Raw genomic sequence first — 27,402 nt, forward strand, 5'->3', positions numbered from 1 at the left:
TAGTTAGAAATAGCAGCTATGACCACCTGACTAGTTGCAGACACAAGGACTTTAACTGTCACGAATATTTCCTCCTTACTTTGTCATGAGTATGTTTGTGTGCATAAATATATATACTAAGAAAACACCTTTGTTTTCTTCCCTCTCTTATTCCCTTATCAAGTAACAGAAGCTGTATTATTGACTTTATATCACAGTATTTAAGTCACAGGATACGAAGAAGAGTAAGCATCGCTCAAGGACCCTACCTGCTCTCCCGCGGAAGGGGTAGCGAGTTTGGGGTTATATGCAGGGTAGTTGTTATCATGTCAGAAGGAACAATGACCTTGTTATTGTCTTTATTTGGAGATCAGGTATGGTTTAAGGAGATGTGCATGGATGCCAAGTTGACAGGGGGTGGATCTGTGAGGTTTACGCGCCATGGTGTGCCCAGATATCTGGTTAAACATTATTCTAATTGTGCACTGAGGGTTTCTGGATGAGATGAACATTTGAATGGGTAGCTGAGTAAAGCGGGCTTCCCTCCCCCGTGTGGGTAGGCCTCAGCCAATTCACTGAAGGCCTGAATACAGCAAAAAGGCTGAGTGAGCGAGGAATAATTTGCTCTCCTTCCCTGACTGTCTTCAAGCTGGGACATCAGTCTTCTCCTGCGTTTGGATGGACTTGGGCTCAGACTGGAACTTACACCACTGGTAATCCTGGGTCTCCAGCTTGCTGAATGCACATCTGGGGACTTCTCAGCATCCATAATCACGTGAGCCAATTCCTTACAATAAAACTATACACCTGAATCTATATAAACAGATCTGGGTCTGTTCCATATATACATATTGGTCTGCTTCTCTGGAGAACCTGCTAACGCTAGAGCTCTACAGAAGGAAACGGATATGGAAATCCTAACATGGTCTTTTTCATCTCAGCCTTGGTGCAACACTGTTCATTTCTGCAAGAGTGGAGAAGGTTTCATATAATCATGGATGTTGGCGCTTAAGGAAACAAGAGTGGGCTGAAGTGCTGTGAGACTGGAGACCCAGGAGAACACTAACGCCTCCCCTACCAATCTTGAAGGACAGTTGTGAAAATCAAGTAAGATAACCGAGGTGACTCATGTAACTGGGATTCCTTGGTGAATTCACAGGGAGAAAAAGAAGAGGCTGGACACAACTGCTGTTGTCACCATCCTCATCTTCATCAGCAGGATGCAAATGGCACCTAAATAACCACCCTCTCCCCCAGCTTCCTCAGCCCATTCACTACCTAAGCTTCAGTTCAGGTCAAGAAACCAGCCTTTGGAGGCACAACTGCCTCTGGGACAGGTTAAGCCCAACTGTCATTCACACTTTAATGTTAAGTGCTGTAGTTAAATAAACTACCCTCACTGAAAAAGGTATTTAGGAGGACAGGAGGAACAGCCTCAGCAGGCTCCTGGTCTCCTACCTCTGGACTGAAGAGACCTGCGTTTCTGGAAACCTGACTTAGGTTCTCCGTTTCCTATCTCTGTGAAAGGGGGCTGGACTGGATGATTTCAGAGGCATTTTCGAAGCTCAGGTGGTGATGGGTGGCTCTTCCCCTCAAACAGCACCTGCAGGCTCCCTCCTGCTCTAGGTGTCGCCACAGCAGCCTCTCGGCTCCTCAGGGGCCTTCCCCACCCCTGCTCACCACTATCTCACTCCCTCCCCAGAATCTGCTGCACTGGAACCATTTATACGGCCCGGCTCCCCAATCAGCCAGCACGTCTGGATTCCCCAGCACCCGGGCAGGTCCTGGAATCCAACAGACTCTGCCAACACAAGGTACATGGTCAAGGCCGCCTGGCGCCACCAAGCTGAGTGCAGGCCCTGGCTGCTGTGCAGCGCATGACCAGGGTCACCCCTCCATGCGCCACCCTCCATGATGGGGCCGTCAGGGGGTGAGAGCAAGTGGGTACAGCTGGGCCGGGCTGAATGGCACTGCACCAAGGTAACCATAAATGATAAGATGGTCAAAAACTGTTCCTCACCTCAGGGAACACTCCCAAAGTCATTCTATGAAGACACCACCACCCTGATACCAAAACCGGACAAGGACACCACCAAAAAAGAAAATTACAGGCCAATATCTTTGATGAATATAGATGCAAAAATTCTCAACAAAATATTAGCAAACCAAATCCAACAACATATAAAAAAGATCATACACCATGACCAAGTGAGATTCATCCCAGGGTAACAAGGACGGTTCAACATACACAAATCAATCAATGTGATACTCCACACCAACAAAAGACAAAAACCACATGCTCATCTCAACAGATGCAGAAAAAGCATTTGATAAAATTCAACATCCATTCATGATAAAAACTCTTATCAAAGTGGGTAAAGAGGGAACCTAACTCAACATAATAAAAGTTATTTATGACAAACCCACAGCCAACATAATACTCAACAGGGAACAGCTGAAAGCCTTCCCACTAAAATCTGGAGCAAGACAAGGATGCCCACTCTCACCACCTCTATTCAACAGAGTACTGGAAGTCCTAGCCACAGCAACTGCACAAGAAAAAGAAATAAAGCGTATCCAAATTGGAAGAGAAGAGGTAAAACTGTCATTATATGCAGATAACATAACGCTATTTATAGAAAACCCCAAAGAATCCACGCAAAAACTACTAGAACTGATAAATGAATTCAGCAAGGTAGCAGGATACAAGATTAACATACAGAAATTGGTTGCATTTATTTACACTAACAATAAAATATCAGAAAGGGAAAGTAAAAAAAACAATCCCTTTTAAAATCACATCAAAAAAAATAAAATACAGGATTGCCCTGGTGGCGCAGTGGTTAAGAATCCGCCTGCCAATACAGGGGACACGGGTTCGATCCCTGCTCCAGGAAGATCCGACATGCCATGGAGCAACTAAGTCCATGCGCCTCAACTACAGAGCCAGCACTCTAGAGTCCTTGAGCCACAACTACTGAGCCCGTGTGCCACAACTACTGAAGTCCGCACGCCTAGAGCCCGTGCTCCGCAACGAGAAGCCACCCCAATGAGAAGCCCGCACACCATAACGAAGAGTGGCCCCCCCGCTCGTCACAACTAGAGAAAGCCCATGTGCAGCAACGAAGACCCAATGCAGCCAAAAATAAAATAAAAATTAATTAATTAATTAATTTAAAAATACTCAGGAATAAACCTGACCAAGGAGGTAAAAGACTTGTACCCTGAGAGTTATAAACACTGATAAAGGAAACTGAAGATGATTTAAAGAAATGGAAAAATATCCCATGTTCTTGGATTAGGAGAATTAATATTGTTAACATGGTCATGCTACTCAAAGCAATCTACTGATTTAATGCTATCTCTATCAAATTACCCATAACATTTTTCACAGAACTAGGACAAATAATCCTAAAATTTACATGGAACTATAAAAGACCCAGAATTGCCAAAACAATCCTGAGGAAAAAGAAGAAAGCTGGTGGCATAACCCTCCCAGACGTCAGACAATATTATAAAGCTACAGTAATCAAAATAACATGGTATTGGCACAAAAACAGACATATGGATCAATGGGACAGAATAAAGAGCCCAAAAATAAACCCATACACCTATGGTCAATTAATCTTTGACAAGGGAGGCAAGTACATACAATGGAGAAAAGACAGTCTATTCAGCAAGCAAGTGGTGCTGGGAAAGTTGGACAGCTGCATGTAAATCAATAAAGTTAGAACACACCCTCAAACCATACACAAAAATAAACTCAAATGCCTTAAAGACTTAAATATAAGACATGACACCATAAAACTCTTAGGAGAGAATATAGGCAAAACATTCTCTGACATAAATCGTAGCAATGTTTTCTTAGGTCAGTCTCCCAAGGCAATAGAAATAAAATCAAATATAAACAAATGGGACCTAATTAAACTTATAAGCTTTTGCACAGCAAAGGAAACCATAAACAAAATGAAAAGACAACCTATGAACTAGGAGAAAATATTTGCAAATGATGTGATTGACAAGGTCTTAATTTCCAAAATATACAAACAGTTCATACACCTCAATAACAACAACAAAAAAACCCAATCAATAAATGGGCATAAGACTTAAATAGACATTTCTCCAAAGAAGACATAGAGATGGCCAATAGGCACATGAAAAGATGCTCAACATTGCTAATTATTAGAGAAATGAACATCAAAACTACAGTGATGTGGGGCTTCCCTGGTGGCACAGTGGTTGAGAATCTGCCTGCCAATGCAGGGGACAGGGGTTCGAGCCCTGGTCTGGGAAGATTCCACATACCATGGAGCAACTAGGCCCGTGAGCCACAGCTACTGAGCCTGTGCGTCTGGAGCCTGTGCTCCGCAACGAGAGAGGCCGCGACAGTGAGAGGCCCACGCACCGCGATGAAGAGTGGCCCCTGCTTGCCACAACTAGAGAAAGCCCTTGCACAGAAACGAAGACCCAACACACCCAGAAATAAATAAATAAATTTATAAAAAACAAACAAACAAAAAAACTACAGTGATGTACCACTTCACACCAGTCAGAATGGCCATCATTTAAAAAATCTACAAATAACAAATGCTGGAGAGGGTGTGGAGAAAAGGGAACCTACACTGTTGGTGGGAATGTAAATTGGTGCAGCCACTATGGAGAACAGTACTGAGGTTTCTCAAAAACTAAAAATAGAGTTGTCCTATGATCCAGCAATCCCACTCCTATGCTTATGTCCGGACAACACTATAATTCAAAAAGATATATGCACCCCTATGTTCATAGCAGCACTATTTACAATAGCCAGGACATGGAAACAACCTAAATGTCCAATGACAGATGAATGGATAAAGAAGATGTGGAACATACATACAGTGGAATACTACTCAGCCATAAAAAGAATGAAATAATGCCATTTGCAGCTACATGGATGGACCTAGAGCTTATCATACTAAATGAAGCCAGAAAGAGAAAGACAATGACCATATGCTATCACTTATATGTGGAATCTAACATATAACACAAATGAACTTACTTACAAAACAGAAATGGTCGCAGACATAGAGAACAGACTTGTGGTTGCCACGGTGGAGAGGAGGCGTGAGAGGGTTGGATTGGGAGTTTGGGATTAGCAGATGCAAACTATTACATATAAAATGGATAAACAACAAAGTCCTACTGTACAGCACAGGGAACTATATTCAGTATCCTATAATAAACCATAATGGAGAAGAATATGAAAAAGAATATATAATATGTATAACTGAATCACTTTGCTGTACAGCGGAAACTAACACAACATTGTACATCAACTTCACTTCAATTAAAGAAACAAATGGAAAACTGCTGCTCACCTCTGATCCCGACGAAGACGGTCAGGCCGAAACAGACGAAGAAGATGACGAACACGAGGACGAAGTGGCGCTTGGAGAGCGTGTACAGCCGCATGGGCGCCAGCCTGCGGGGAGAAGCCGGGGTGAGGGGCGGCAGGGCGAGGGCCTCCCCAGCCTGCGAGCCCTCGCCTAAGAGGAGGACCTATTCTCAATCCAGGTGACTCGGCTGACAAAACCACCTCAATAGCCTCAGTGACCACTGCTGGGGTGGGGGCCATTCCGGTATGTTCTGGGCCTGGCACCCCGTGCCGCAGGGGGCCAGGCAAACCCCACCCTTGTGGCAGGAGAAGGCGCTTCAAAGCCCACTCAGGGCACGTTCGCCAGGCCACAGAGCAGGGCTGAACCCCTCCACACCCCCGTTTTCAGCAGCTAGAGCAGAGTCCAGGCGCAGGGAGGACCCTAACTCCTCACACGCAGATGCCACAGTCAAGCCCAGACTGGGGGTTCCAGGCGCCCCGGAATCGTATGTCCTAGCCGGTCTTCCCGCCAGCCCCCAGCGTTGTGTTTCCTGTCCAGGGCTCCCCCCCTCACTGGCCTCACCCATCGTGGTGAGGCTCAGCCTGGCCTTCACTCGGGGTCTGCTTTTGATGCAACTCGGCACGCTGCCGCGGTTCTCTGCGAGCGACACGGATATGAAAGCGATTCAGAGGACGCGTCCCAACACCCGAGCATCGGCTCCCTCCTGTTCACCCCTACTTCTTTCTTTGGTCAGAAGACAATGGTGGTGGGGTAGGCCTCACTTCTCTTTTAGAACTCCCTACGCCAGGAGCCGGGAAACAAAAGGGAAGTCTGGGAAGGACAGACATAAACGCTGGAGAGTGGCAGGCCCTCAACGCCGCCCCTACAGGCAGCCCCAGACAGGCTGGAACGCAGGTGCAGGCCCAGCTCCGATTCCCCCGAGACAACGGGGAGGCCGGCCCCCCGCCCTGTAGCCCGCTGGGGAGGCCCAGAGCCCCGAAAGATGAGAGCCAGGGGGGTGTTCTGTCTTGCTTTGCTCCCGACGTCCTCTTCCGCGCCCAGCACTTCCTGGTCTGGGGAGCTGAGCGGGCAGGAGGAATTTCTCATGCCTGCCTCTCAGGAAGGTGACAACTGCCCCACCGGGAGGGGGAGAATCGGGCTCTGAACCGGAAAGGGAGGGAAGGCTGTTTGCTCTTGCGGTATCAAGTTCACGGCCGTGTGCACATGCGCACCCTCTCCCTTACACGGCCAAGGCAGCCGTCCCGAGCTGGAAACAAGCTGGGCGGCACCCCAGGGCAAAGGTGGCCCTAAGTCTCTCTGACGTGGCTTTGCTGACACTGAGTCAGCGCTCTCCTGCCAGGCCCAGGTGAGTGAACTTTCAGATCGGCATGCCCATGCTTCACTGGGTGACGGGACCAGTGAAGAAATAAAGGAACCAGTGTTTTTCCCTCTGGGACTCAGGTCTGAAGGTTGGACCACCAATGACCCCGCTGTGCGTGGGGAGCGAGAGCTCGTGAATTAAGTGGCCTAATCCCAACTCAGATTTTGGACCCTAAAGATCCTAAGAGGCCCGAAAGCCTTACGCCATTAGAGCCAGAAATCACGTCAGGGAGGAAGTCCGGCTCCTTGGATTTGCACACGGGGAGCCCGAGGTCTAGAGACAGCAGGACTCTTGCCCAAGATGCCACAGCTCTGCCCTTGGCGGTCCCGGCGCTGCGGGAAGGAGGCTCTGGGAAGCAGGACGGAAGCGAGCGGACCCCGCCCCCCACCCCACGAGGGCCTCTGTGGAAGCCGGGTGGAGTGCAGGGCTGGCACGAGGAAGGGTTCCTGTGTCGCTTCCCTGTCCCCTCGTCCCCCTCCCATGAGAGGCCTCAGCACACCCTGAAGAGGGAAGACTTCCTCGTAGCTGCGCATCTCCACGTGGAGCAACGGCGCATGAAGCTAAACGGACTGGATGCTGGGGACGTGCAAACACGGTCAGGTGTGAACAGCACTGCCCCGATGCCGACATGAGCGCTGACAAACGTGCCACGGGTTCTGGACACCGACACGAGGGGAAGCCCCGTGAAGGGTGTGCAGAAACACTCGGTACTGTCTTGGCCACTCTTCTGTAAATCGAAAGTTGTTTAAAAAAATTACACAAAGTCATTCACGGCCCCCCCTCCCCCGGGCTGCTCTCGGGGTGACCCTGGGGCTCTGAGGGGCACCAAGGGCTCCCCAGCAGAGGTGAAAGCACAGAACGGAGGGCTTGGAAGCAGAGGAAAACAGAATAAGAAAAGTTATATCTAAAATTTGATTTTTAAAACATTATCAACAAAACGCATTATCAATGATTTACTATAAAAGCCCAGCTACTCAGCAGGTGAGAAGGAGCGCTGAAGAAAGAGGGTTCAGAAAGACGACGGCACAAGGTCAAACGCCCACAGCACACGGACCACGCTGGGTATTTTTCCAGTTTTCTCCTCGGGAACTCAATAAAGGTCTGTCGTTTCCCCTTCCTTAAAACTTCCACTTCAATCCAATTTATTAGATACGTCCCTGCTTCGGCAATCAAGCCTCACCCAGCTGGACCAAAAAAAGACACGGAGGCAGCAAAACAAGCCCCCGCGTGAGCAGATGTGACGGCACAAGCAGCCCCGCTGACCAGGGCTCGCTGGGGACAGGGTGGGCGCGGGCCTCGTTCCCCTCCGTCCCCGTCTCCCGAGCGGCAGGACACCGCCTCAGGCAGCCTCACGTCGGGGGGACGCTGCAGCCTCGGTGTCCCGGGCCGCGGGCCCGCGCCCAGACTGCAGGACCCAGCTGGCGACGCCTCCGTCTCCACCGGCCTGCTCACGACGCGTCACCGGAAGCTCTGAAGCAGTTCGCTGAGAACCCAGAGGCTCCCGGCACCTCGGGGACCGCACGTGATTCCCGACAAACCACAGGCCCACACGGCTGAGCACAGTCCACAGAACTCCCGGGCGCCGTCGTGACGGCGGCAGAAGCCGCGGCGGCGAAGAGTCACGGAGAGCAGCCCGGGCCGCCCCCGCGGGCTTCGCCCGGCCCCTCACGCTCGCCGCCTGCCTCCTGGCTTCCTGCCCCGACGCCGCACCCGGCGGCTCCTCTGCCTGCTGCCCATCCCCGCCGCCTGCTGAACAGCCCAGCCAACGTGAAGCAGCCCGCAGCCGGGCGTGTCCCCGTGAGCAGACAGCCCTCACGCCCTGTGATCGGCCGCCAGCCAGCCGGAGGAGCGCCTCTGCTCAGAGGCCAGACTGCGACGCGGAAAACAGACGCGGCCGAGCACCCAGCGGGCTCCGAGCCACCCTCATCTCCTCCTCTACCGTCGCCCACCCGCTTCTGGGAACTCTCCAGCCCAGAGTCAGGACCCCACGCGGACCCTCCAACACCCGTGGACCTCCTGCTTCCTCGTTAACGGTCCTTCCGCCTCCAGGACCATCCCCAGCGTCCTGCCTGCCCCGACCCCACTCAAAACTCGTGGCTCCCAAGACACTTTCCCTTAGGAGTCCTACATCCCGTCACGGTCAATAGGTTTAAGACTGAACCCATTAAAAAACAAAACAACATAAACGAAAAACCTGCTTCCACTGCCCATTTCTGGCCTCTCCGCTTTCTCCATCCCCACCTCCAGAAACCCTGGAGTCACCTCCGACGTCCGCCTCTCATTCATCCCACACAGCCAGCCCGGAAGAGGTGATGCCTCTCTTCTCTGCACCCCCAGCACACCAGTCCCGCGGTCCAGGCCCTCATCACCTCCCACTCAGCCCCTGCAGCAGCCTTCCAGGTGCGCCTTCCTGTGCGGGTATTATGGCACTGTTAACATGCTACTCCGACACAGAGAGCGACCCAACTGAGTTTAAACGCCTTCCTATGGCCTTCGAGGCCCCCAAATCCGCCCCTAAGTTCCCACCATCCTGCATGTACCCTGCGAGAATCACTACCTCCTTAGTCACCACAGCTGCCTTCTCAGGTAGGGACTACTAACAGCCCCATCTCACAGATGAGAAAGCTGAGGCTCAGCAAGGTAGGTGACCTGCCCTAGATCTCAAAGCAGAGGCTGCATTCAAACACAGGCGTCAGACTCCAGGGCTTCGGGCTTAAATTCTATAAAGCTTCCCACCGTGGTCAAGCCTGAGTCCAGACTAGCCCATTCAGGTACTGCTCTCCTGATCTGAAACGCTCTCTCTTCTCCCTACCAAACTATCCAAATCAGACCCAGCATTCATGGCTCACCTGTGTGTCCCACCTTCTCCACGAAGCTTTCCCTCGCTTCTCCACCTCTCATGGCTGCCCAGGCCTTTAAACCACTACATGTGTGGCCTGCACTACATAGCTGAGTGCTTGAAAATAAAGCATCAATCTACCCACATGGACACCAGACAGACACGTGATGCGCGTTCAGAAAACATCTATTCGACTCAACTTTTATTAGTTTTCTCCAAAGTGTTCATGTAGTTCCCTCAAATTGGTGGTGAGATGCCAGGGAGCAGGGAAAGGGCTCCCCATTTCCCCATGCAACCTGGCCAGGTCAAGCACCGCTGCCGATGCAGTCTTCTACCTAGGTAACCACGGCAGGAAGACTTCCTACAAAACCCTGCCAGCTCACGATCAGTGTCTCTCTTTTTCTTCTCTTGATGGGTCCCATACATCAGTCTTCCTCTCCAGGTCCATGGATCTTTCCACACTCAGGCATCTAAAACACACTCAAAAAGTCTGGTCTCTTTGGAGCCCCCATGCCCTTGGAAGACCTTTCAAATGCAATGGAACAGATTGTCGCCTTGGCACCAGCTTGTACTCTTTAGGTTCCTGCTAAATTAATCTCAATTTTCATGGGTAATTTACAATATCACAGACATATTTCCTAGAGAAACTAAAAATACATTTCTTGGAAAGCCAACGCCCAAAATTGCAGCTTTAATCCAAATCACTGTAAGCCCTGCCTCCCCTCCATGATGCATATTCATGGCCGCTTCCAAGAGATGCTTCCACAGGAGGCGAATCTCTGGAGACATCAATTCCCATGAGAGAACGGCTGGAGAACTTACTCTGCAGGGCTCTCCACAGACGAGCACCATCTTCACCTTACTGGGGCCCCTTGGCACGATGCTGCTCTAGGCCTCTCTTCTCTACTCTCACCCCCCAGGTGACCTCATCCTGTTTCAGGCTTTAGAGACAATGCACATGCGAGCAATTCCACATTCGTATCTCAGCCCAGCTGGACTCTGGACTTACATGAAAAGCCTACTTGACAGCTCCACTTGGATATCTGGTAGGCATCTCAAGTGTGACGCATCGAAAACCAGACCCCTGACCTCCCACTGAGGTCACACGCTTGTTCAGACGCCCTTTCCTTCACTGGCCAGCGGGAAAGCCTGTGTCCCCATTAGGGCCATCAAGCACTCCCGACAGGCCACAGTCAACACTCCTTTTCCCACTAAGCACTTCTCCCTCCCACGCAGGTCTCAGAGGAGTTAATAAAGCAGCACTAGAAAGAAACTGTAGGGGAGGCAAGCACTCAATGAGCCTCTTTATGGGCCTGGAGCAGAATGACCATGAAATGGACAGAACTCGGGTGAGCAGAGAGGGCGAGAAAATGCCTCGAGGTGCGTCTCTAAGCGATGCGGAGAGCAGGATGCGAGGAAACCAGCACCACAACCTCTGCCTTTGACGGAGCCCCTGGGGCCAACCAGCATGCGGCCAGGCGGGAGAAAACAGCACCGGGAGCTGCAGGGGTCTCAGAATCACCTTGTGTGGTTTTTTTTTTTTTTTTTTTTGAAAACCAAAGCAAGCACTGATAGATATTCAATCAGAAGACTTCTTTCCCAGAAAAATGCCATCATGGATCTTGTCCAAGTCTGACGCATCTTTATGACACCACAGAATTACATATTCCGTCTCAGACCCTCAAGTCACAGTGCAGCAGGCAGGTAAGACTGAAACTGCTTCGGGATTACAAACTTTGCTGTTTGCTCACCTCATACCCAGAGTTCCCACTTTAGAATTAAAAAATTAGAGTCTGGGCAGTGGAAAGGGATTTTTGATCTCTCAGTCTGTTCTCAAGTTTTAGTTAGGATTTTATTTTTCTCACAATCTGTATAAAAATCATTTGTCTCCCGGGGCCCAGAGCACTGGCCTGGTGCCCATCAGGCTGGGTTCAAATCCTGGCTCCCCCGCTTCCCTGGGCAACCAGGTAACTTCTCAGGATGTCAGCATCCTCGTCTGCAAACCAGAGACAGGCAGAATGACACCCACAGGACCAGTGGGAGCACAGACGAAAAATGAAACACTTAGAACCGTGTAGTAAGCACAGAGGAAGAACTCAATCGTGTCAGTTATTAATAGTAATGGTTGTGCTTTTCCCCTGCCCCCCCTTTTTTTTTAATCTCAGTTTTCATCCAACCGATATCCCTGATGATCCACTATGTAAAATGTCCCCTCCTCTGGTTCAGAACCCAGCCAACTGCAGTAAAGGGCAGGAGGGGTCAGTGTTCCCTATGCACCTACTTGGTACCCAGCCAGGGGCTTCCCTGTGAGGCAGGTATCATCAGCCCATTTTATATATGGGAAAATAGAGGCTGGGGAAAGTGTACACCCGCTGAGGTCCCGGTCAGCAGGAGACAGAGGCGGGATCTGAATCCACAGGGTCGGGGGGGAAGGAGGCCCACCACTCCCTCACTCTCTGGCACCCTCACCAAACTTTCCTTTTTAAATAACCCACCATTTAGTGGGGTTTGAGAGGGAGAAACTCTGAGAAGAAGAACAGAATAGGAATTCTGAAATTTCAATCAACCAGCTTGAATATATCACAGAAAAATTATCTTTAGTTGTTCAAAAAAGCCATTATACAAACATTCAAGGCCCAACGACCTCAAAAAGTATTTTAATGAACGATGTTCTAAGCTTCTCAAGGAACCAAGAATTCATGTGTATCCTTGTCAGGCCGCAAGCCCAGTGACTCACAGCCAGGAGCGCGTTGGTCAGGTCATCGAATACCCTTCCCGTGGCAAACAGAACAAAGAAGCCGGCCACATACTGGGCAGCGCGGCCCGGTGGTTAAGAACTTGGGCTCTGGAGGCCGACTGCCTGGGCTGGAAGGCCCCTGAACCACTGACCAGCAGGGTGACCTGGGGGGAACAACGTCACCTCCCGGGGCCTCTGGTTCCTGAACTGTAAAATTCAGGAAACTGAGGGACCCCACCGCCGAGGGCTGCTGTGACAACGAAGTGAGTTATGACAAGGGAGCCTTGCTAACACTCAGTCTGGGCCAGCTGTTACTGAGGCAGGGGAGTATATCGACCTCAAGACTGTGGGCCCTAGAGCCCACTCCCGGGCTTCCATCCTCTGTGACTTACTAGCCATGACCTGGAGAAACGCACTTGACGTCTCTGCACCCCCGTTTTCTCATCTGTAACACTGGGATAAGAGAAAGTTCTTCATGGGAAGGGTGGTTATGAGGCTTACGTGAAACGACGTGCGTGAAGTGCTGCAGCAGTACCTGGTACGCGGTAAACGCCATGTCATCTTTCATTAGCTTTAGAGACCCTTCTGGCTCAGAAAATAAATTACCCGAAGGGACGCAATCCTAAACAACTCTATGGCTGCAGGAACAGGATTCTGACCCAGCTCTGCTGTCTCCTCAAGCACCAGGACACTCAGAAGGCCTGGGCCACAGCAACCACAGCTGGACTCCACTGTGCTCATTTGTGCCACCCCTTCGCTGCTGCAGAAAAGAAATCTAAATAACACACTTCTGCACTAAATGCACCCAGGATGAAGGAGACATGTAAAACACACTCTTTAAAAACTGGCTGTAAATGCCAGGGTTTCCCTGGTGGCGCAGTGGTTGAGAGTCCGCCTGCCGATGCAGGGGACACGCGTTCTTGTCCCGGTCTGGGAGGATCCCACATTCCGCGGAGCGGCTGGGCCCGTGAGCCATGGCCGCCGAGCCTGCGCGCCTGGAGCCTGTGCTCCGCAACGGGAGAGGCCACAACAGTGAGAGGCCCGCGTACCGCAAAAAAAAAAAAAAAAAACAAAAAACAAAAAACTGGCTGTAAATGCCAATCAAGACACACAAGAGGCAACCTGATTGAAGTTTGCAGAGAAATGCTAGTTAAGAGCAAAGAAACAAATGAACCTGAGAAATCTCGGCCACGCAGGGCCCACGCAAGAACCGCTCAAACAGGTGTTCCTGTTAGTCACATTTAGCAACTGATTGAGACACGCCCTACCCCATCCTCCCCCCCACCCCCCACCCCCACCGGAACTCTCAGTGCTCTTGCTTCCCTGGCGTCATCAGAAAAGGAATGGAGTTTGCAGGAAACTTAAGCATAAAGTTTTTAGAACTGGGAACTCTTTTTTTCTGACTGGTTTTGGTGGCAATCTCTCCTGCCCTCTTGAAAAGAATAGGCTGGGCTGCACCTGAACAGGGAGGTCAGTGCAACAGGCCTGCGTGAATCCCCCGGCCCCTAGGCGTGCTCCTGCAGGCCCCTCTATCCTCTTCCAATCTCCCCCAGCCCGTTCCTTCTCCTGGCTTCTCTTCCCGCTCCTGTCACTTCTCACCTTTGTCGCCACGGGTCTCCTTGTCACATCTGCCGATAAGAGCACTTTGACCCTACCAGGCGCTGAAGTCCCGCACACGCTTCAGATTTTCAGGCTTTTTTTTTTTTTTTTTTGGTAGGATGTTTATTGGCTGCCAAAGACTTTTTGTGACTTGCAGGTCCCTGCCGTTCTGAGTGCTGGACGATGGTCGCTGGCTGACCTCCAGAGAAGCACACCCCTGGCCCCTTGCTCAACAGGAGAGCATCTGCATGGCCTACCCTCTGCGGGGGGAGCGACTCGAAGGCTCCACTCAAGTCCTTCATTCAAACTGTGGTTTTACAGCTCCTCCGTTAGTTACTGGCTCAGCCTGGTCTACTTGGCTGTCAGGTAACAGAGCACAGGGCTCCCGCAAGACACGGACTGCAGTCAGCTACCACCCACACGGCTTCAAACTCTCTGCCTCTCCACGTCCTAGGGAGATCACGCCACCACATGCCACCCCGGCTGCCGTGCCGTGCGGGCCCAAGGAGACTCGGTATGCGAGGACCTCCTAAACATGCTACGTTGTCACTCTGCCACAAGGTCACAATTTCACGCAGTATTCCCAGCGGTGCTATTCACATATACCACAAAGGAATGGCGCCCCCAGAGCTGGAGAGAGGCAGTACTGCTAGCCTATCTCTGTCTAGGGTTTAATTAAAAGACCTCTGAAACACCCATCTGGGACTGACATTTTGTGCAAGTCAGCTTTCCTATGTTGTGTTAAAGTGATCAAGTCAGAAACTTCTACAGAAGCAGGAGGAAAAACCTTTCCTTCCACCACACGTGTTTGCATTCAGGCAGCACACTCAGATCTTGCGTCTGGTATGTCCACAGTCAGAGAAATCAGCAGGGGTCCACTGCAAACCTCTAAAACCTCAAATACACAGAGAAACTCACACAGTCCCGCCTTAGGGCCGCCTTCAATTGTGGGAACCTGCCCGCCAAACCTGCGCCAAACCTGCTCCACGCTGCAGAGACTCCGGGCAACCCTTCTCTCCACATTTGGAACTCAAGTGCTAAACTTCTTTTTAATTCTCTCTCCTCCTTTTCCGCATGTCCCCTGAGGGGCACCCAGGTGACTCTGTTGCATCAAAAGCAAGCTTTAGGGATGGCGTCCATGGGGCCCTGGACAGGTTTTTCCTCATTAAAACCCCTGAACTTCACAGAAATAATAGGTCCGAAGTCAGCATATTGTAAAACTCATAAACCTCGGTATCCCCGAGATCTAAAGAGGCTGCAGCAGGCTCCCAACGTGGCAAAATCATCAAAAAGCCAATGGAGAGCGCCTCTCTCTACCTGGCGCTGGGCTCCATCACAAAAAGCAGTAGGGCGCCCAGGGCGCTTTTCACAAGAGGTGACGAACAGGGCCACTGCCCGGGGCACGGGATCACCACCTTCCCAGCGGGGAGGCCGGGCGGGGGCTCCGGGAGGGACCAGCCACTCCTCAGCCATCTCCTTGGAGCTGCGCTGGGGAAGGACGGGGGTCACCCGGCTCTCCGGGAACGAGCAGGGCCAGTGCTGGCCTCGCAGGGCCTTCCTGAGATGCGCTCGGGCCAAGGCCCGCCCTGGATCCCTGACCCCGTCTCCGCTACTAACTCCGGCCGGGCCGGCAGGCCCGTGGAGGGGCCCCTGAGCCGAGTCACCCCCACGAAGCCCCGGCTGCGCCCCGAGCTCCACGTGGGCGGGGGGACCCGCGGCAGGGCTCCCGGGAGCGGGACGCGGGAGCCCCAAGTCCGGGCCCGGGCGCCCGGGGGACCCCTGCCCCGCACCCCCTCACGCGCCGCCCGGGCCTGCACTCACGGTTCCATCGCGGGGCCCCGGCCCTCGGCGCCGGGCGGGCTCGGGGCACAGCAGCCGCGGCAGCCGCAGCCGGAGCCAGAGCCGGAGCGACGGCGGGCCGGGAGCAGCCGGCTCCCTGCAACTCGTCAGAGCCCGACGCTCGGCCGCGGTCACGTGCGCGGAAGCGGCTCGCGCGGCGGGGGGGAGGGGCCGGGGGAGGGGGCGCCGGCCGGGCTGGCGGGGCTTTGAGGCCGCGGGCAGCGGCCCAGCGGCGCGTCCACCTCCCCTGCGCCCCGGGAGCGCCGAGGCCGCCCTGGGAGGGGGGGTGGTCAGACTAGGGTTCACAAGAGAATGAATGAAGGACCTGACTCTCACTCCTTGTCCCTAGCCGAGGGGACAGCACGTCAATTCACTCACCCTCCTCCATCAGGGCATGAGAAAGGCCGGGGGAGTCCATGAATGTCCTGCCGTTGTCTGAAAGGCCCCTTGGTGTCTGCATTTTTCTGGGGGGAGGATCTATACGTTTTCATATTCCCAAAGAGGTTTGTGACCCCAAAGATGTTAAAAGCCAGGGCAAACCTCTGACACCCCCAAGTGATGACGACAGGAGAGCCTTCCCAGCTCTTTCCGGTAGCTTCTCCCGCAAACCTTTTCTGAATTACAGCTACCATAGCGTGCAGATTTTCCGTCCGCTATGCAAGCGCTGTCCCTCAGGAAGGATGTGGGGTGGAGGCAGGGCAAAGCAGCAGCCCGAATCCTAGGAATGACAAAAGACTATTTCTCGAGTTTTTTTTTCACACACTCTGGAGTGGGGAGGAGAGGGTGTTTCCTGCCAAGACCAGGGAACACAAACTGGGAACAGGGGGCAGCAGCGTCTAAAGGGGCAGCTGCCACTCTGCGCTTTGAGAGCGCCTGACTTCAAACATGACTTCGTGTGATATCCTTCCGATTCTAAAATGTTTGAAACTAATTCAAAAAAGAGTTCAAACTCTGAGGGTGAAAGCAAACACATTTGCTGGCGGCATTTGCCCAGAGGCAGCCGGTTTTTACCACCCAACTGAAGCAGGATTATCTGGTATAGAAATGCCTGCTCTGAGGACTGTGCCAGCCACCTCGCCCCCCTGAGACATCCCCACAGAGCCCTTGCTGTTTTCCGATGACTCCAGGCTTTAAAAGAGGTGACATCTTTGAGGCCCAAACTGCCTCCTGGTAACTTCTCCAGGAAGTTGGTCCTCCCTTGAGCTGCGGCCCAGCATCACGTCAATCACTCTTATCCTCAGTTATTTGTTCTTCCAACATTAACTGAGCTCTCAGTGTGGGCCGGGCACGCCTCTCAGCTCTGGAAACACAAGGTGAATACATGGGCAAGTCCCTGTCCTCCTGGAACTAACCTTCTAGTGGAGGACACCGCCAGCGAACGAAGAATAACCAAATAATTACACAGTCATCACTGTGACAGGAAGGGAAACGGATGGGTGCTGTGAGGTGTCTGTGACCAAGGGAGGGGACCCACGTATTCTGGGGCTCAGAAGAAGCTGGTCTGACCGTCATCCATCCCTCACAGGACACTCCTCCACATTCACCTCCAGGCTCCCCTCCTCTGAGCGCGCTGCTGTGTGGCAAGCTCCCTCGTTAAGCTCAGAAGGGAACGTGTATCAGGGGAGGCCTGTATCAGCCTGAGAGTGAGTTCGTCCTTTGGCAGCGTCAACCCATTGGGCCCATTATTCCATTCTCAGGTCGTCCCCTCAGCTGTCCACTCAGGTTCATGCTCTCCAGTGAGGATAACCGGCAATTGCTGAGCACCTGCAAAGCCTAAGGCCTGAGCCAATGAATTCTCTCAACAACTTGATGAGTTATCAGTGGTCATCGTCCTCACTTATAGCTAGGAAACTGAGGCCTGAAGACGTTACCTGATTCTCTCAGGAACTACTGATAAGAACCCAGCATGACCTGACCCCAGTGTGGGACCTCCAGTGTTGGTGTATCACGCACTGATGAATGTGACAGGGATACAGTGACCAGCTGAGGTCGGATGCAAATGGGCCGCCAGCTGTAGTCTCTCTAACCACAGAGACACTCAGATGCTAATGGACCACCATCTCTAACCACAGAGACACTCAGATGCTAATGGACCACCATCTGTAGTCTCTAACCACAGAGACACTCAGCCCACATTTATCAACTTTGTTCTTATTTTAAAACCTTCTAAAATCCAGTTATGCTATGATCAAGATGTTAGAAATAAGATTGGCCTGACACCACTTATTCTTAGAAAAACGCTGCTCATATCTAACGTTCACTTCATTTTCTAAGGGCCAACAAATCATCCTTTTAAATAATTTCCTTCTAGAACAGGACCAAAGTCAAGCCCACCAGTCTGCAGCTTGCTGACTTCCACTCACAGCTGTTTTTCAGAGTTGACCGCAACAACTCAAGACGCCCATCTGCACATGCTGTGACACCCTAGGAAATCAGCTGTCTGTTCCAAGAGACGTGAACTCACTTCCCAATTCAGCAACTGACATTCGTCTAGCATTTTATAAATACACTCTCGTGATTTCCTTGCCTATCTTATTAATAATAATCAGTAATGGCTAATACTGAGGACTCATGCTCCAGCTGAGCACTGAGTTAAGAAACAGAAACAGCTTATTCCAGTTCCCCCAGCCTACTGTCTTACCTGGGGCTGCCAAAACAAAATGCAGAGCGAGCGGCTTATGCAATAGAAGTCCATTTCCTCACAGTTCTAGAGGCTAAAAGTCCAAGATCCAGGTTCTGGCCAATTTAGTTTCTGGTGAGGGCTCTCTTCCTGGCTTGCAGACAGCCACCCTCCTGCTGTGTCCTCACCGGGCCTTGCCCTGGTGTGTGCTAGAGGGAAGAGAAAGAGCACGAGCTCTCTCCTGTCTATTCTTACAAGGACATAACCCTATCAGATCAGGGCCCACACTTATGATCTCATTGAACCGTAATTACTTCCTTGCTCCTAATACAGCCACACTGGGGGTTACAACTTCAACATATGAACTTTGAGGGGATACAAACATTTGTTCCATAACCCTCCTAGGTGGAAGATTTCTTGAAAAGAAAAACTGACGTACATGGTACAGTGAATATGGAAGAATTCAGTGTCAGCAACTCGAATTGCCTACTCTTTCTTCCAAGGCAGGAAAATCTCAGTCTTGACATTCCCTTAAGCATGATGACAGTTGATGACGGTTCATGTTAGCAACATCTCTTCGCCTGTGGTTTTTTTTTTTTTGCGGTAGGCGGGCCTCTCATTGCTGTGGCCTCTCCCGTTGCGGAGCACAGGCTCCGGACGCGCAGGCCCAGCGGCCATGGCTCACGGGCCCAGCCGCTCCGCGGCATGTGGGATCTTCCCAGACCGGGGCACGAACCTGTGTCCCCTGCATCGGCAGGCGGACTCTCAACTACTGCACCACCAGGGAAGCCCCAGCCTGTGGTTTTGACAGCTCCTGGACAGTCATGTGCTGCTGACTCATCTTCCCTGCAATAAGCAGGGGTACTTCCGTGAGTGGCTCAGTTCTCTCCCCATGCTGCCTTCCCAGGACCGCCACATCCCCATCATTTGAAGGAGGGCTCGCGCCTTCACAGCCCACTTGTTGCATTACACATGGGAACTTACTTCTCATTGTCTTATCTGCTCCTAAGAACTGATCATTAGAAGCAAGGGTCTACAGCAATCCCACTACTGGGCATATACCCAGAGAAAACTATAATTCAAAAAGACACATGCACCCCAATGTTCATTGCAGCACTATTTACAATAGCCAGGTCATGGAAGCAACCTAAATGCCCATCGACTGACAAATGGATAAAGAAGATGTGGTACATATATACAATGGAATATTACTCAGCCATAAAAAGGAACGAAACTGGGTCATTTGTAGAGCCGTGGATGAATCTAGAGACTGTCACTCCCAGTGAAGTAAGTCAGAAAGAGAAAAACAAATATTGTATATTAACACATATATGTGGAACCTAGAAAAATGGTACAGATGAACCGGTTTGCAAGGCAGAAATTGAGACACAGATGTGGAGAACAAACGTATGGACACCAAGTGGGGAAAGCGGCGGGGCCGTGGGGGGGAGTGGGATGAATTGGGAGATTGGGATTTAAATATATACACTAATATGCATAAAATGGATAACTAATGAGAAGCTGCTGTATAAAAAAATAAATAAAATTCAAAACATAAATAAATGGCAAAAAAAAAAAAAAAGAAGCAAGGGTCTAACTCTTATTGGTTCAAATGCTTTCTCTTGCTTATCAAGTTCACAGAAGTTCTGCCCAGCACTTATTGACAGTATAAGGCTATCGCTTTGGCTTTCTTATCATTGCACTTGTTCCCATTATTTATTGTTGCATGACAAACTGCCCTGACATGTAGTAACTGTTGTAGTTATCTACCGCCACATAACAGGTTACGCCAGGACTTTGTGGCTTGAAACTGCACTTATTATCTCTCGGTTTCTGGGGGTCGGGAATCTGGGTGCTTCGGCTCAGGCTCACTCCCAGGCTGCGGTCAAGGTGTCAGCAGGGCTGAAGTGTCCTCAAGGCTCAACTGGGGAAGGAGCTGCCTCCAGGCTCACATCATGGCTGTTGGCAGCATCTGGAGGTCACACACAGTTCCTTGCCACGTGAGGCAGCGTACAACATGGCAGCTTTGCTTCCTCTGGGTGAGCATGTGAGAAGAACCAGAGAGAGTGAGAGCTCAGTGGAAGTCGGTCCTTTGTCCCCTAATCTCACAAGCAAGATCACCTCACTTTTGCTCTATCCTCTCCTTTGGAAGCAGATCACAGGTCCAACCCACACTCAAGGGGTGGGGATCATGTAAGGGTGTGAATACCAGGACGTGGGGGCCAGTGGGAGCCATTGTAGACGGCTTGAAACAGCATTTGGTTATCTCTCACGGTCTGTGTGTTGACTGAACTCAGCTGGGCAGCTCTTGCTGGGGGTCTCTCTCGAGAACGCAGTCAGATGACATCTGGGGCTGCAGTCCCGTGAAGGCTCAACTGTGCGGGACATCCAGAATGGCGTCTCCACTCTGGTGGAGGCATGTCTGGTGTTTCAGCTGGGATGGCTGGAAAGCTGGGGGCTGGCCAGACAGTCTTCCCTCCATGTGGCTTCCCCACATGGCTAGTTTGGGCTTCCTCACAATCTCAGGGAAGTCGGACTTCACACACGGTAGCTGGTTTCTCCTGGGACAGATGCTCTAAGACACCTAAGCAGAAGATGCAGGGCTGCAATGATCTACCCTCAGGCGTCATTCAGCATCTCTACCACCACATTCTATTGGTAAAAAGAGAGCCAGAGCCAGCCCAGATCCAAGAGCAAAGGACAACAAAAGAGCATGAATCCTGGGAGGAGGGGCTCTTTGGGGTACCATCTTTGGAGACTCGCTACCACAGTCTTGAAGTCCACAAACCAACATGTTTGCTTCACCTCCAAAGGTGAGATAACTATGCACAGAACTTTTGGAGTCACTTTTAAGTTTCCTACTGTGCTAAAGAGTTTACATTTATATTATCTCATTCTATCCTCTAAGCAACCATTAAAACAAACACGCTCTTTTGCCTCGGTACCTGTTGGTACTTGCAATAATGAAGACTAGTGAGTCTGCCGGTGCCCAGCCCTGCTGTCTCACACACAGCTCAGCACAACCCTTACTCAGGGCCCCCAGGTTCTCCTATTCACCAGGAATTAGTGTCTGTATACCACACCCTTCTCTGCCTCTGGTCCTTTGAGAGTTTCAAGCATCCGTCCCAATTTGTTAAAGTGAAACGTGTCTTTTATCCTCGACCTCTGGGCAGTGCCATCCCACCACCATCTCCTGTGACTTCACTCTGCTGACCTTCATTTGTCTTTAGCTTTCCAGGGCCTGGCCCCCAGCCTGGTACAGAAAGAAAACCGACACGTGTACTGAACAAATGACCCCACTGGATTTGTGAGATGACTGGTAATACACCAGTGTGTTTTCTAATAGTTTAGAGAATGGAGTGCGCCTTCCCATGGAAGGAAAGGGAAGGGGGTTACAGGGCAGTGAATGTATCCCTTGGAGGCGGATGTCTTCCGGCTTGAACAAATTGCTGGTCCTGGTTTTCCTGAGACTTTCCTGGGTTTACTACTGAAAGTCGCCTGTCTGGGGACCCCTGAGTCCCAGGCAACCCAGGACAGTTGGTCACCCTACTTCTGGCCAGTATTTTTTTCTGAATTACTGGGCAATTGTCTTAAGGTTTAAAGAATGTCTTAGCTTGGATCTCTCAAAAACAGACCCTGAGGCCAAAGTTTCCATGTTAACTTTACGGGGAGCAGGTTCAACCTCTGGGAAACAAGGAGGGGAGAGAATGAAGGGCAGCAGGGACACGGGAGGGTAAATTCAGGGAAGCACAAGCTGCCCACAGCTTCCCGACCAACACAGCTGGTTGCTCGGTCTTCCAGGATAGCTCGAGAGGGACAGACAGACACTACCAGGGTAGCTCCGGAAAGGCAGACAGAAACTACCATGTCGGGAAGGAACCTGTTGGCTCTGTCCTGCCATCTGTCTCCCACGGGTCAGAGTCTGACCTACACACCCAGGTTCTGTTCTGGGCCCCCGCAGGTGGCCACTGGGGAGCCAGGGCCCGTGGGCACCAGTCCAGTCCGTGTGGGATGAACCAGCCTCCCTGCCAGTCAGCTCCCAGGGCTCCCTAGTCTGTGCGGCGGAGGAGGCATAGGGCTGGGAACCACATGAGCGTTCACAGGATGGCTCAGGTGAGTGAGCGAGGTACGGGGCCACAGTGGGGGTGGGATGGGTGGATATTGGGCAGGGCCCGGCAGATCTGGGGACCTGTCAACGGGATCCAGTACGAAGACATGGTGAAGGCTGAAATCGCTGTTGCAGGTATTGGGGAAATGAGCACCCTGGGCAAACCTAGCAGGATTGGGGGCCTTTGTTGAGGCCCCAGCTAAGGCCCACGACCTCATTTTTTTTTTTTTTTTTTTTTTTTTTTTTGGCCACTTCAAGATGCAGGCAGAATCTTAGTTCCCCGACCAGGGATTGAACCCGTGCCCCCTGCAGTGGAAGTGTGGAGTCTTAACCACTGGACCGCCAGGGAAGTCCCCCGTGATCTCATGTTAACGGTGACTTCCCTTAATGCCTGCCCGGTAGCGGTTTCCTCCTGCAACTGAGCAAAGTAAGCACAGAGATTTTGGTATTTTGATCAAAGACTGGGGGCTCCCAGGCAGCTGAGACAAAAGGACAGCGAAGCAAAGTAGTTTAGGACAATGGGCCTCAGAATTTGCTGAAGTCAAGATCACTCGGGGGAGCTTTAAAAAGTCCTAGTGCCCAGGCATCGGTCATTTTTAAGGCTCTCTAAAGGATCCCAATGGACAGCAAATTTGATAACCAGGGGTTTGGGACATTGGGAAGAGAGATTAAAACGATGGATCCACGCTGAATCAGTTTCAGCTCCTTCTTGAGATCCAGTTTCATTTTTGCTCTTTGGTTTTGTAAATTATCTCTGTATCTTTGTAATACATTCCTTCCTTTTGGCTGAAATTAATACTTGTAACCAATAATATTAAACGCTACAGTACCATATCTCTATAAAGTGACAATTAGTGCCTCTCAGTGTCCCTGACATTGCTCTCAACAAGGAGAACTGCAGCCAAGTTATCGTTCTTATTTCAGCAAGGAATGGTATTTGAGTTTGCATGTCGCCTTTAACAAGCTGAAGATGGCCCACTGTTGGGAAAGTGCCCGGTCTGGAGCCCTGGATCATTCACCCCTGGGCGACAGGCACGCTTGTCCTTTCCAAATTGACTTTTAAGTAATCTTTGTTGGCCTGAATCTGAAATTGAGGGCTCTCTTCACTCAAGAGCATGGGGTCACACCTCAGAAACACTGCCGTCATGATGCTGGATAGATCAACCAGGGTAGACTATAATCATCTTCACGTAGAAACATAATCCCATTTTCAGGTCCTCAGGGACTTGATGGTTAGATTTCAACATGACTTTGTTAGCTGTACTGCCCCACAAACAAATACAGCTAATGGGCGCTCTCCCAGCCATGTGGGTGAATTAAGAGGAACTGAAAGTGCACAGCGGTCCCGGGTTGCAGCAGCATTGTTTCCAGGTTTGCTTTGGTCCCATCATTCCATAGGAGACAGAGCAGGCGGGCAATGCCCCACCCGCCCACGTTCCTCCCATTCTGGGCGCAGCACACTTGGGGGGCCTGGCTCACCCCAGAAAGCCAGGCTTCCAGCAGGGAGCCACCCACCACCCAAGCCATGTCCTACACACCAAACCAAGCTGCTCAGATAAGGGCCACGATTGCAAGGTAGGGTAGATGCTGAGTGAGCAGCCCCAGGGCCACCCAGATGCAGGTCGGGGGTCACTGGGCTACAGAAATCCTCTGCTTTGCCTTTGAATATACAGAACAAGGGGATTTATCCTGACTTCCTAGGTGTGGCCTAAACCACACAGCTCAAGTCGATATGGAGCAGTCGAGGGAGAGGGATGTGGCAGGAACGCTGGTATGGAAAAGTCCAAGTGGGCGTGGCAGTGCCCTGCAGTCCGCCTGGGCAACCCGAGCCTAAAGCAGTGGCTGCCGGTGCGTTTCCCTTAAGAGACGAGCCAGAGAGAAGAGCATCCTCAGGGGAAAGGCAGACCATTCACACACTTCCTTCACTGCTGTTTAGATTCCATTTAGTTATTTTTTCTTAAGTTATGGGAGCAGGTAAGGTATTAACAAGAGATTTCATTTCAGGATAGGGAAGGAACTGCTACAAAATAGTTGCTATTAAAGAAAGGGCCTTGAGGGTGTTTGCCTTGTGGGGATTCTCCCTTGAGAACCACGGCCCAAAGGCCACGGGGCTGTCTTTATTGAATGCAGAGGGGGGACAGGACTAGGGAAAGAGAATGAGCGCGCTGGAAGAAGGAGGGAGAAGCATTCCAGAGTGGAGAGGCGCAAGCGTGTGTGTGCCCCAGTCACCTCTGCTGCTGACCCCGGCCGTGACACACCAGCTCACGCACATGCGCCTCCCAGTGGACAGCACATCTACAGAGCCCGGGGTCCTGCCTTCTCTGGCTCGACCTGGAGTCTCTCCTGGCAGACTGGTCACTTGCAGACCATCTCTCACTTCTAGGGTGACGAGCTGGCTTGATTTTCCTGGGACTGAGGGGTTTCCCAGGACATTGGACTTTCAGTGCTAAAGCCAGGACAATTTGGTCTCCCTACCTCTAACCCAACAGCTCCTGGGCTGGCTGGGTTCCTCCCATACTAGAGGCCTGGGCCAGAGCTGTGTCCTCTGCCCATATCCCACACCCTCCTCTGCCCCAGCGCACACACATACACATACCACATGCCACACACACACACACACACACACACCGCTTTCCCAGCCTGAAACTCATAAACCTCAGGCAGTTCAGGTGACACAGAGAAGACTGTAGACACCTCTGCTGGGAAGACTGTCACTGGGCCACCCACTTCAGACCCACAGCTGCCTTGGTTTTAGAGCTGGGAGGAATCTGAGATGATTCCACAAGATGCACAGACCTGATTCCAAGATGGCAGCAGTGGATCCAAGTCAGGATTCAGTCCTCCTGACTGTTGTTCATCCAACATTCCGCTGCTAGTTTAGAAAGTATTTGCAGAGAGGAACCTAAATCCACAGCCCTCTGTCAATCGTGCCCCTCGCAAGAGACTCGGAAGTCCTAACCCCCAGTGCCTGTGAAGGTGGCCTTTTCTGGAAATAGGGTCTTTGCAGACGATCAAGTTAAGATGAGGTCAGAGTGGGCCCTGGTCCAACATGGCTGGTGTCCTTATAATGAAGGGAAATTTAGATGCGAGGCAGACATGCATAGAAGGAAGACGATGTGAAGACAGACAGCCACCTATGAGCCGAGGGACATGCGGGGCCAGCAGAATCCAGTAGAAAGGCCCGGAACAGGTCCTCCCTCACAGCCCTCAGAAGAAACAAACCTGCCGGCATCTTGATATCAGAATTCTGGCCTCCAGAACTGTGAGACCATGAATGTCTGCTGTTTAAGCCCCCCAGCCTGTGGCCTTTTGTCACGGTGGCCCTGGCAGCTAATCCAGAGCCCCAGCTTTCGTATGTCAGGGACAAGGCACGCTTCACGCTTTGCATGTCCTGCCCAGCTTGGAGGCCTGTTCTCGTCTGGCAACTGATGCTCTTACTGCTGTAAGAGCTGAGTCATCACTGCAGCCGGAGAAAGACGGGGGCCCCAGAGAATAGCTGGGGTGCTTACACCCGCTCTACTCCCTAGGAAGTGAATATCTTTCTCTTTTCTTCTTGGTTCAGAGCAAGATGTAGCATTAAAGAAAAAAGAACAAAGCAACTCTGTTGCGTGGGCCATAGCTCGGCTCACATGAAGATACACATAAAAATAATGAAGCTGGGGTGAACCACCAGGAAGAGCTCTGATAAGCATACAGCACCCCCGTTGCTGAATTCCAGAGGCAGTACAAGTACAAGCAGCCATCTGAAGGCACTTTGGACTCCCTGAAGCACAGAGCTGTGCCACCTGGACACACCAAGTGATGAATGCACAAAGCACCATGAAATGGCACTGGTGGGCACTGTGGGTCCAAGGAGGCTACCACTCCCCTGGGGAGTGTGCTTCAAGCCTGGGCCTAATTATACCTTCATCATGCCTCAGTGATGGGGACACAGTAGACAAATGCTCAGCAGAGAAGTGCTGGCTAAGACAGTGAGAAGTAAGGGGCGTGGTGCACACACAGCACAGGGATAAGGCCGCACACCGCCCAGCAAGCTGCCCCTCTCTCAGGCCTCCTGGGGTGGTACTCAAAGTACCTGATGGAAACCTGTACTCTGTAGAAAGGAATCATTTTTCCAGCATTAAAGAAAAGGGTGCTTAGCCCTGCAGCTAAGAAGGTACCTTATGAGTTTGGAAAGCTATAACCAAGGTGCAGAGCCTAAGGGTGAGGGACAAAATGGCAGCGATACGACAGTGGGAGAAGTCGCCCAGGGCTGGCTGGGGAGAGACGGGTTGGCAGCTGTGTCGGGATCCCCTCGCTGGGACACAGCCCCAGGGCCGTCATGCATCAGGTGTCAGCCTGATGACAGACGCATCAGTGCAGTGTTTACCAGACAAACTGCCCGACCCATCTCTTAGTTTTAATGTTTTAATTGGCATTTCCCTGTTTCCAGAGCTGGAGCATTTCTTCATATGCCTTCTGGGTTTCCTAATCCGTACACTCTCTGTTCTGATGTTCTGCCCATTTTTGGATATTCTGCCATGTCGTGGTGGTGGTGGTGGTGTAGGATTTCTTCATATATTCTAAATAGGGGTTCCAGGGACTTCCCTGGTGGCCAGTGGTTAAGACTCCATGCTCCTAATGCAGGGGGCCCGGGTTCGATCCCTGGTCAGGGAACTAGATCCCACATGCTGCAACTGAAAGAGCCCGCATGCTGCAACTAAAGATCCCACACGCCGCAACTAGAGATCCCACATGCCACAACTAAGACCTGGCGCAGCCAAATAAATAAATAAATATTTTTATAAATAACTAACAAACTAAGTAAATAGTGGCTCCATATAAAGAATAGACCTTGAGAAAGAGAAATTAAAAAAACAATCCCATTTATTATTGTATCAAAAAGAATAAAATACCTAGGAATAAACCGTTCTAAGAAGGCAAAAGACCTGTACTCTGAAAACTATAAG

The 27,402-nt window shown here is 51.3% G+C and overlaps 1 protein-coding gene across 2 annotated transcripts in view; it reads right to left on the reverse strand.

The window, feature by feature from the left end:
* TMEM181 (transmembrane protein 181) overlaps positions 1-15,830 on the reverse strand; it is a 47,659-nt gene extending 31,829 nt beyond the window's left edge. The window contains exons 1-2 of one of the 2 annotated variants that reach the window (XM_082855968.1): positions 5,913-6,015; positions 5,334-5,437 (exon numbers count right to left, since the gene is read on the reverse strand). In XM_082855968.1, the coding sequence (XP_082712094.1) occupies positions 5,334-5,427 (94 nt within the window). In that variant the 5' untranslated portion in view covers positions 5,428-5,437; positions 5,913-6,015. Of the gene's footprint in view, positions 1-5,333; positions 5,438-5,912; positions 6,016-15,707 lie in introns of those variants that run through there. The other variant, XM_082855967.1, reaches the window with a different exon arrangement.
* Between the last annotated feature and the right edge of the window lie 11,572 nt (positions 15,831-27,402).

The sequence above is a fragment of the Leucopleurus acutus genome, assembly GCF_964270905.1.
Source record: "Leucopleurus acutus genome assembly, chromosome: 15".
Taxonomy (NCBI): domain Eukaryota; kingdom Metazoa; phylum Chordata; class Mammalia; order Artiodactyla; family Delphinidae; genus Leucopleurus; species Leucopleurus acutus.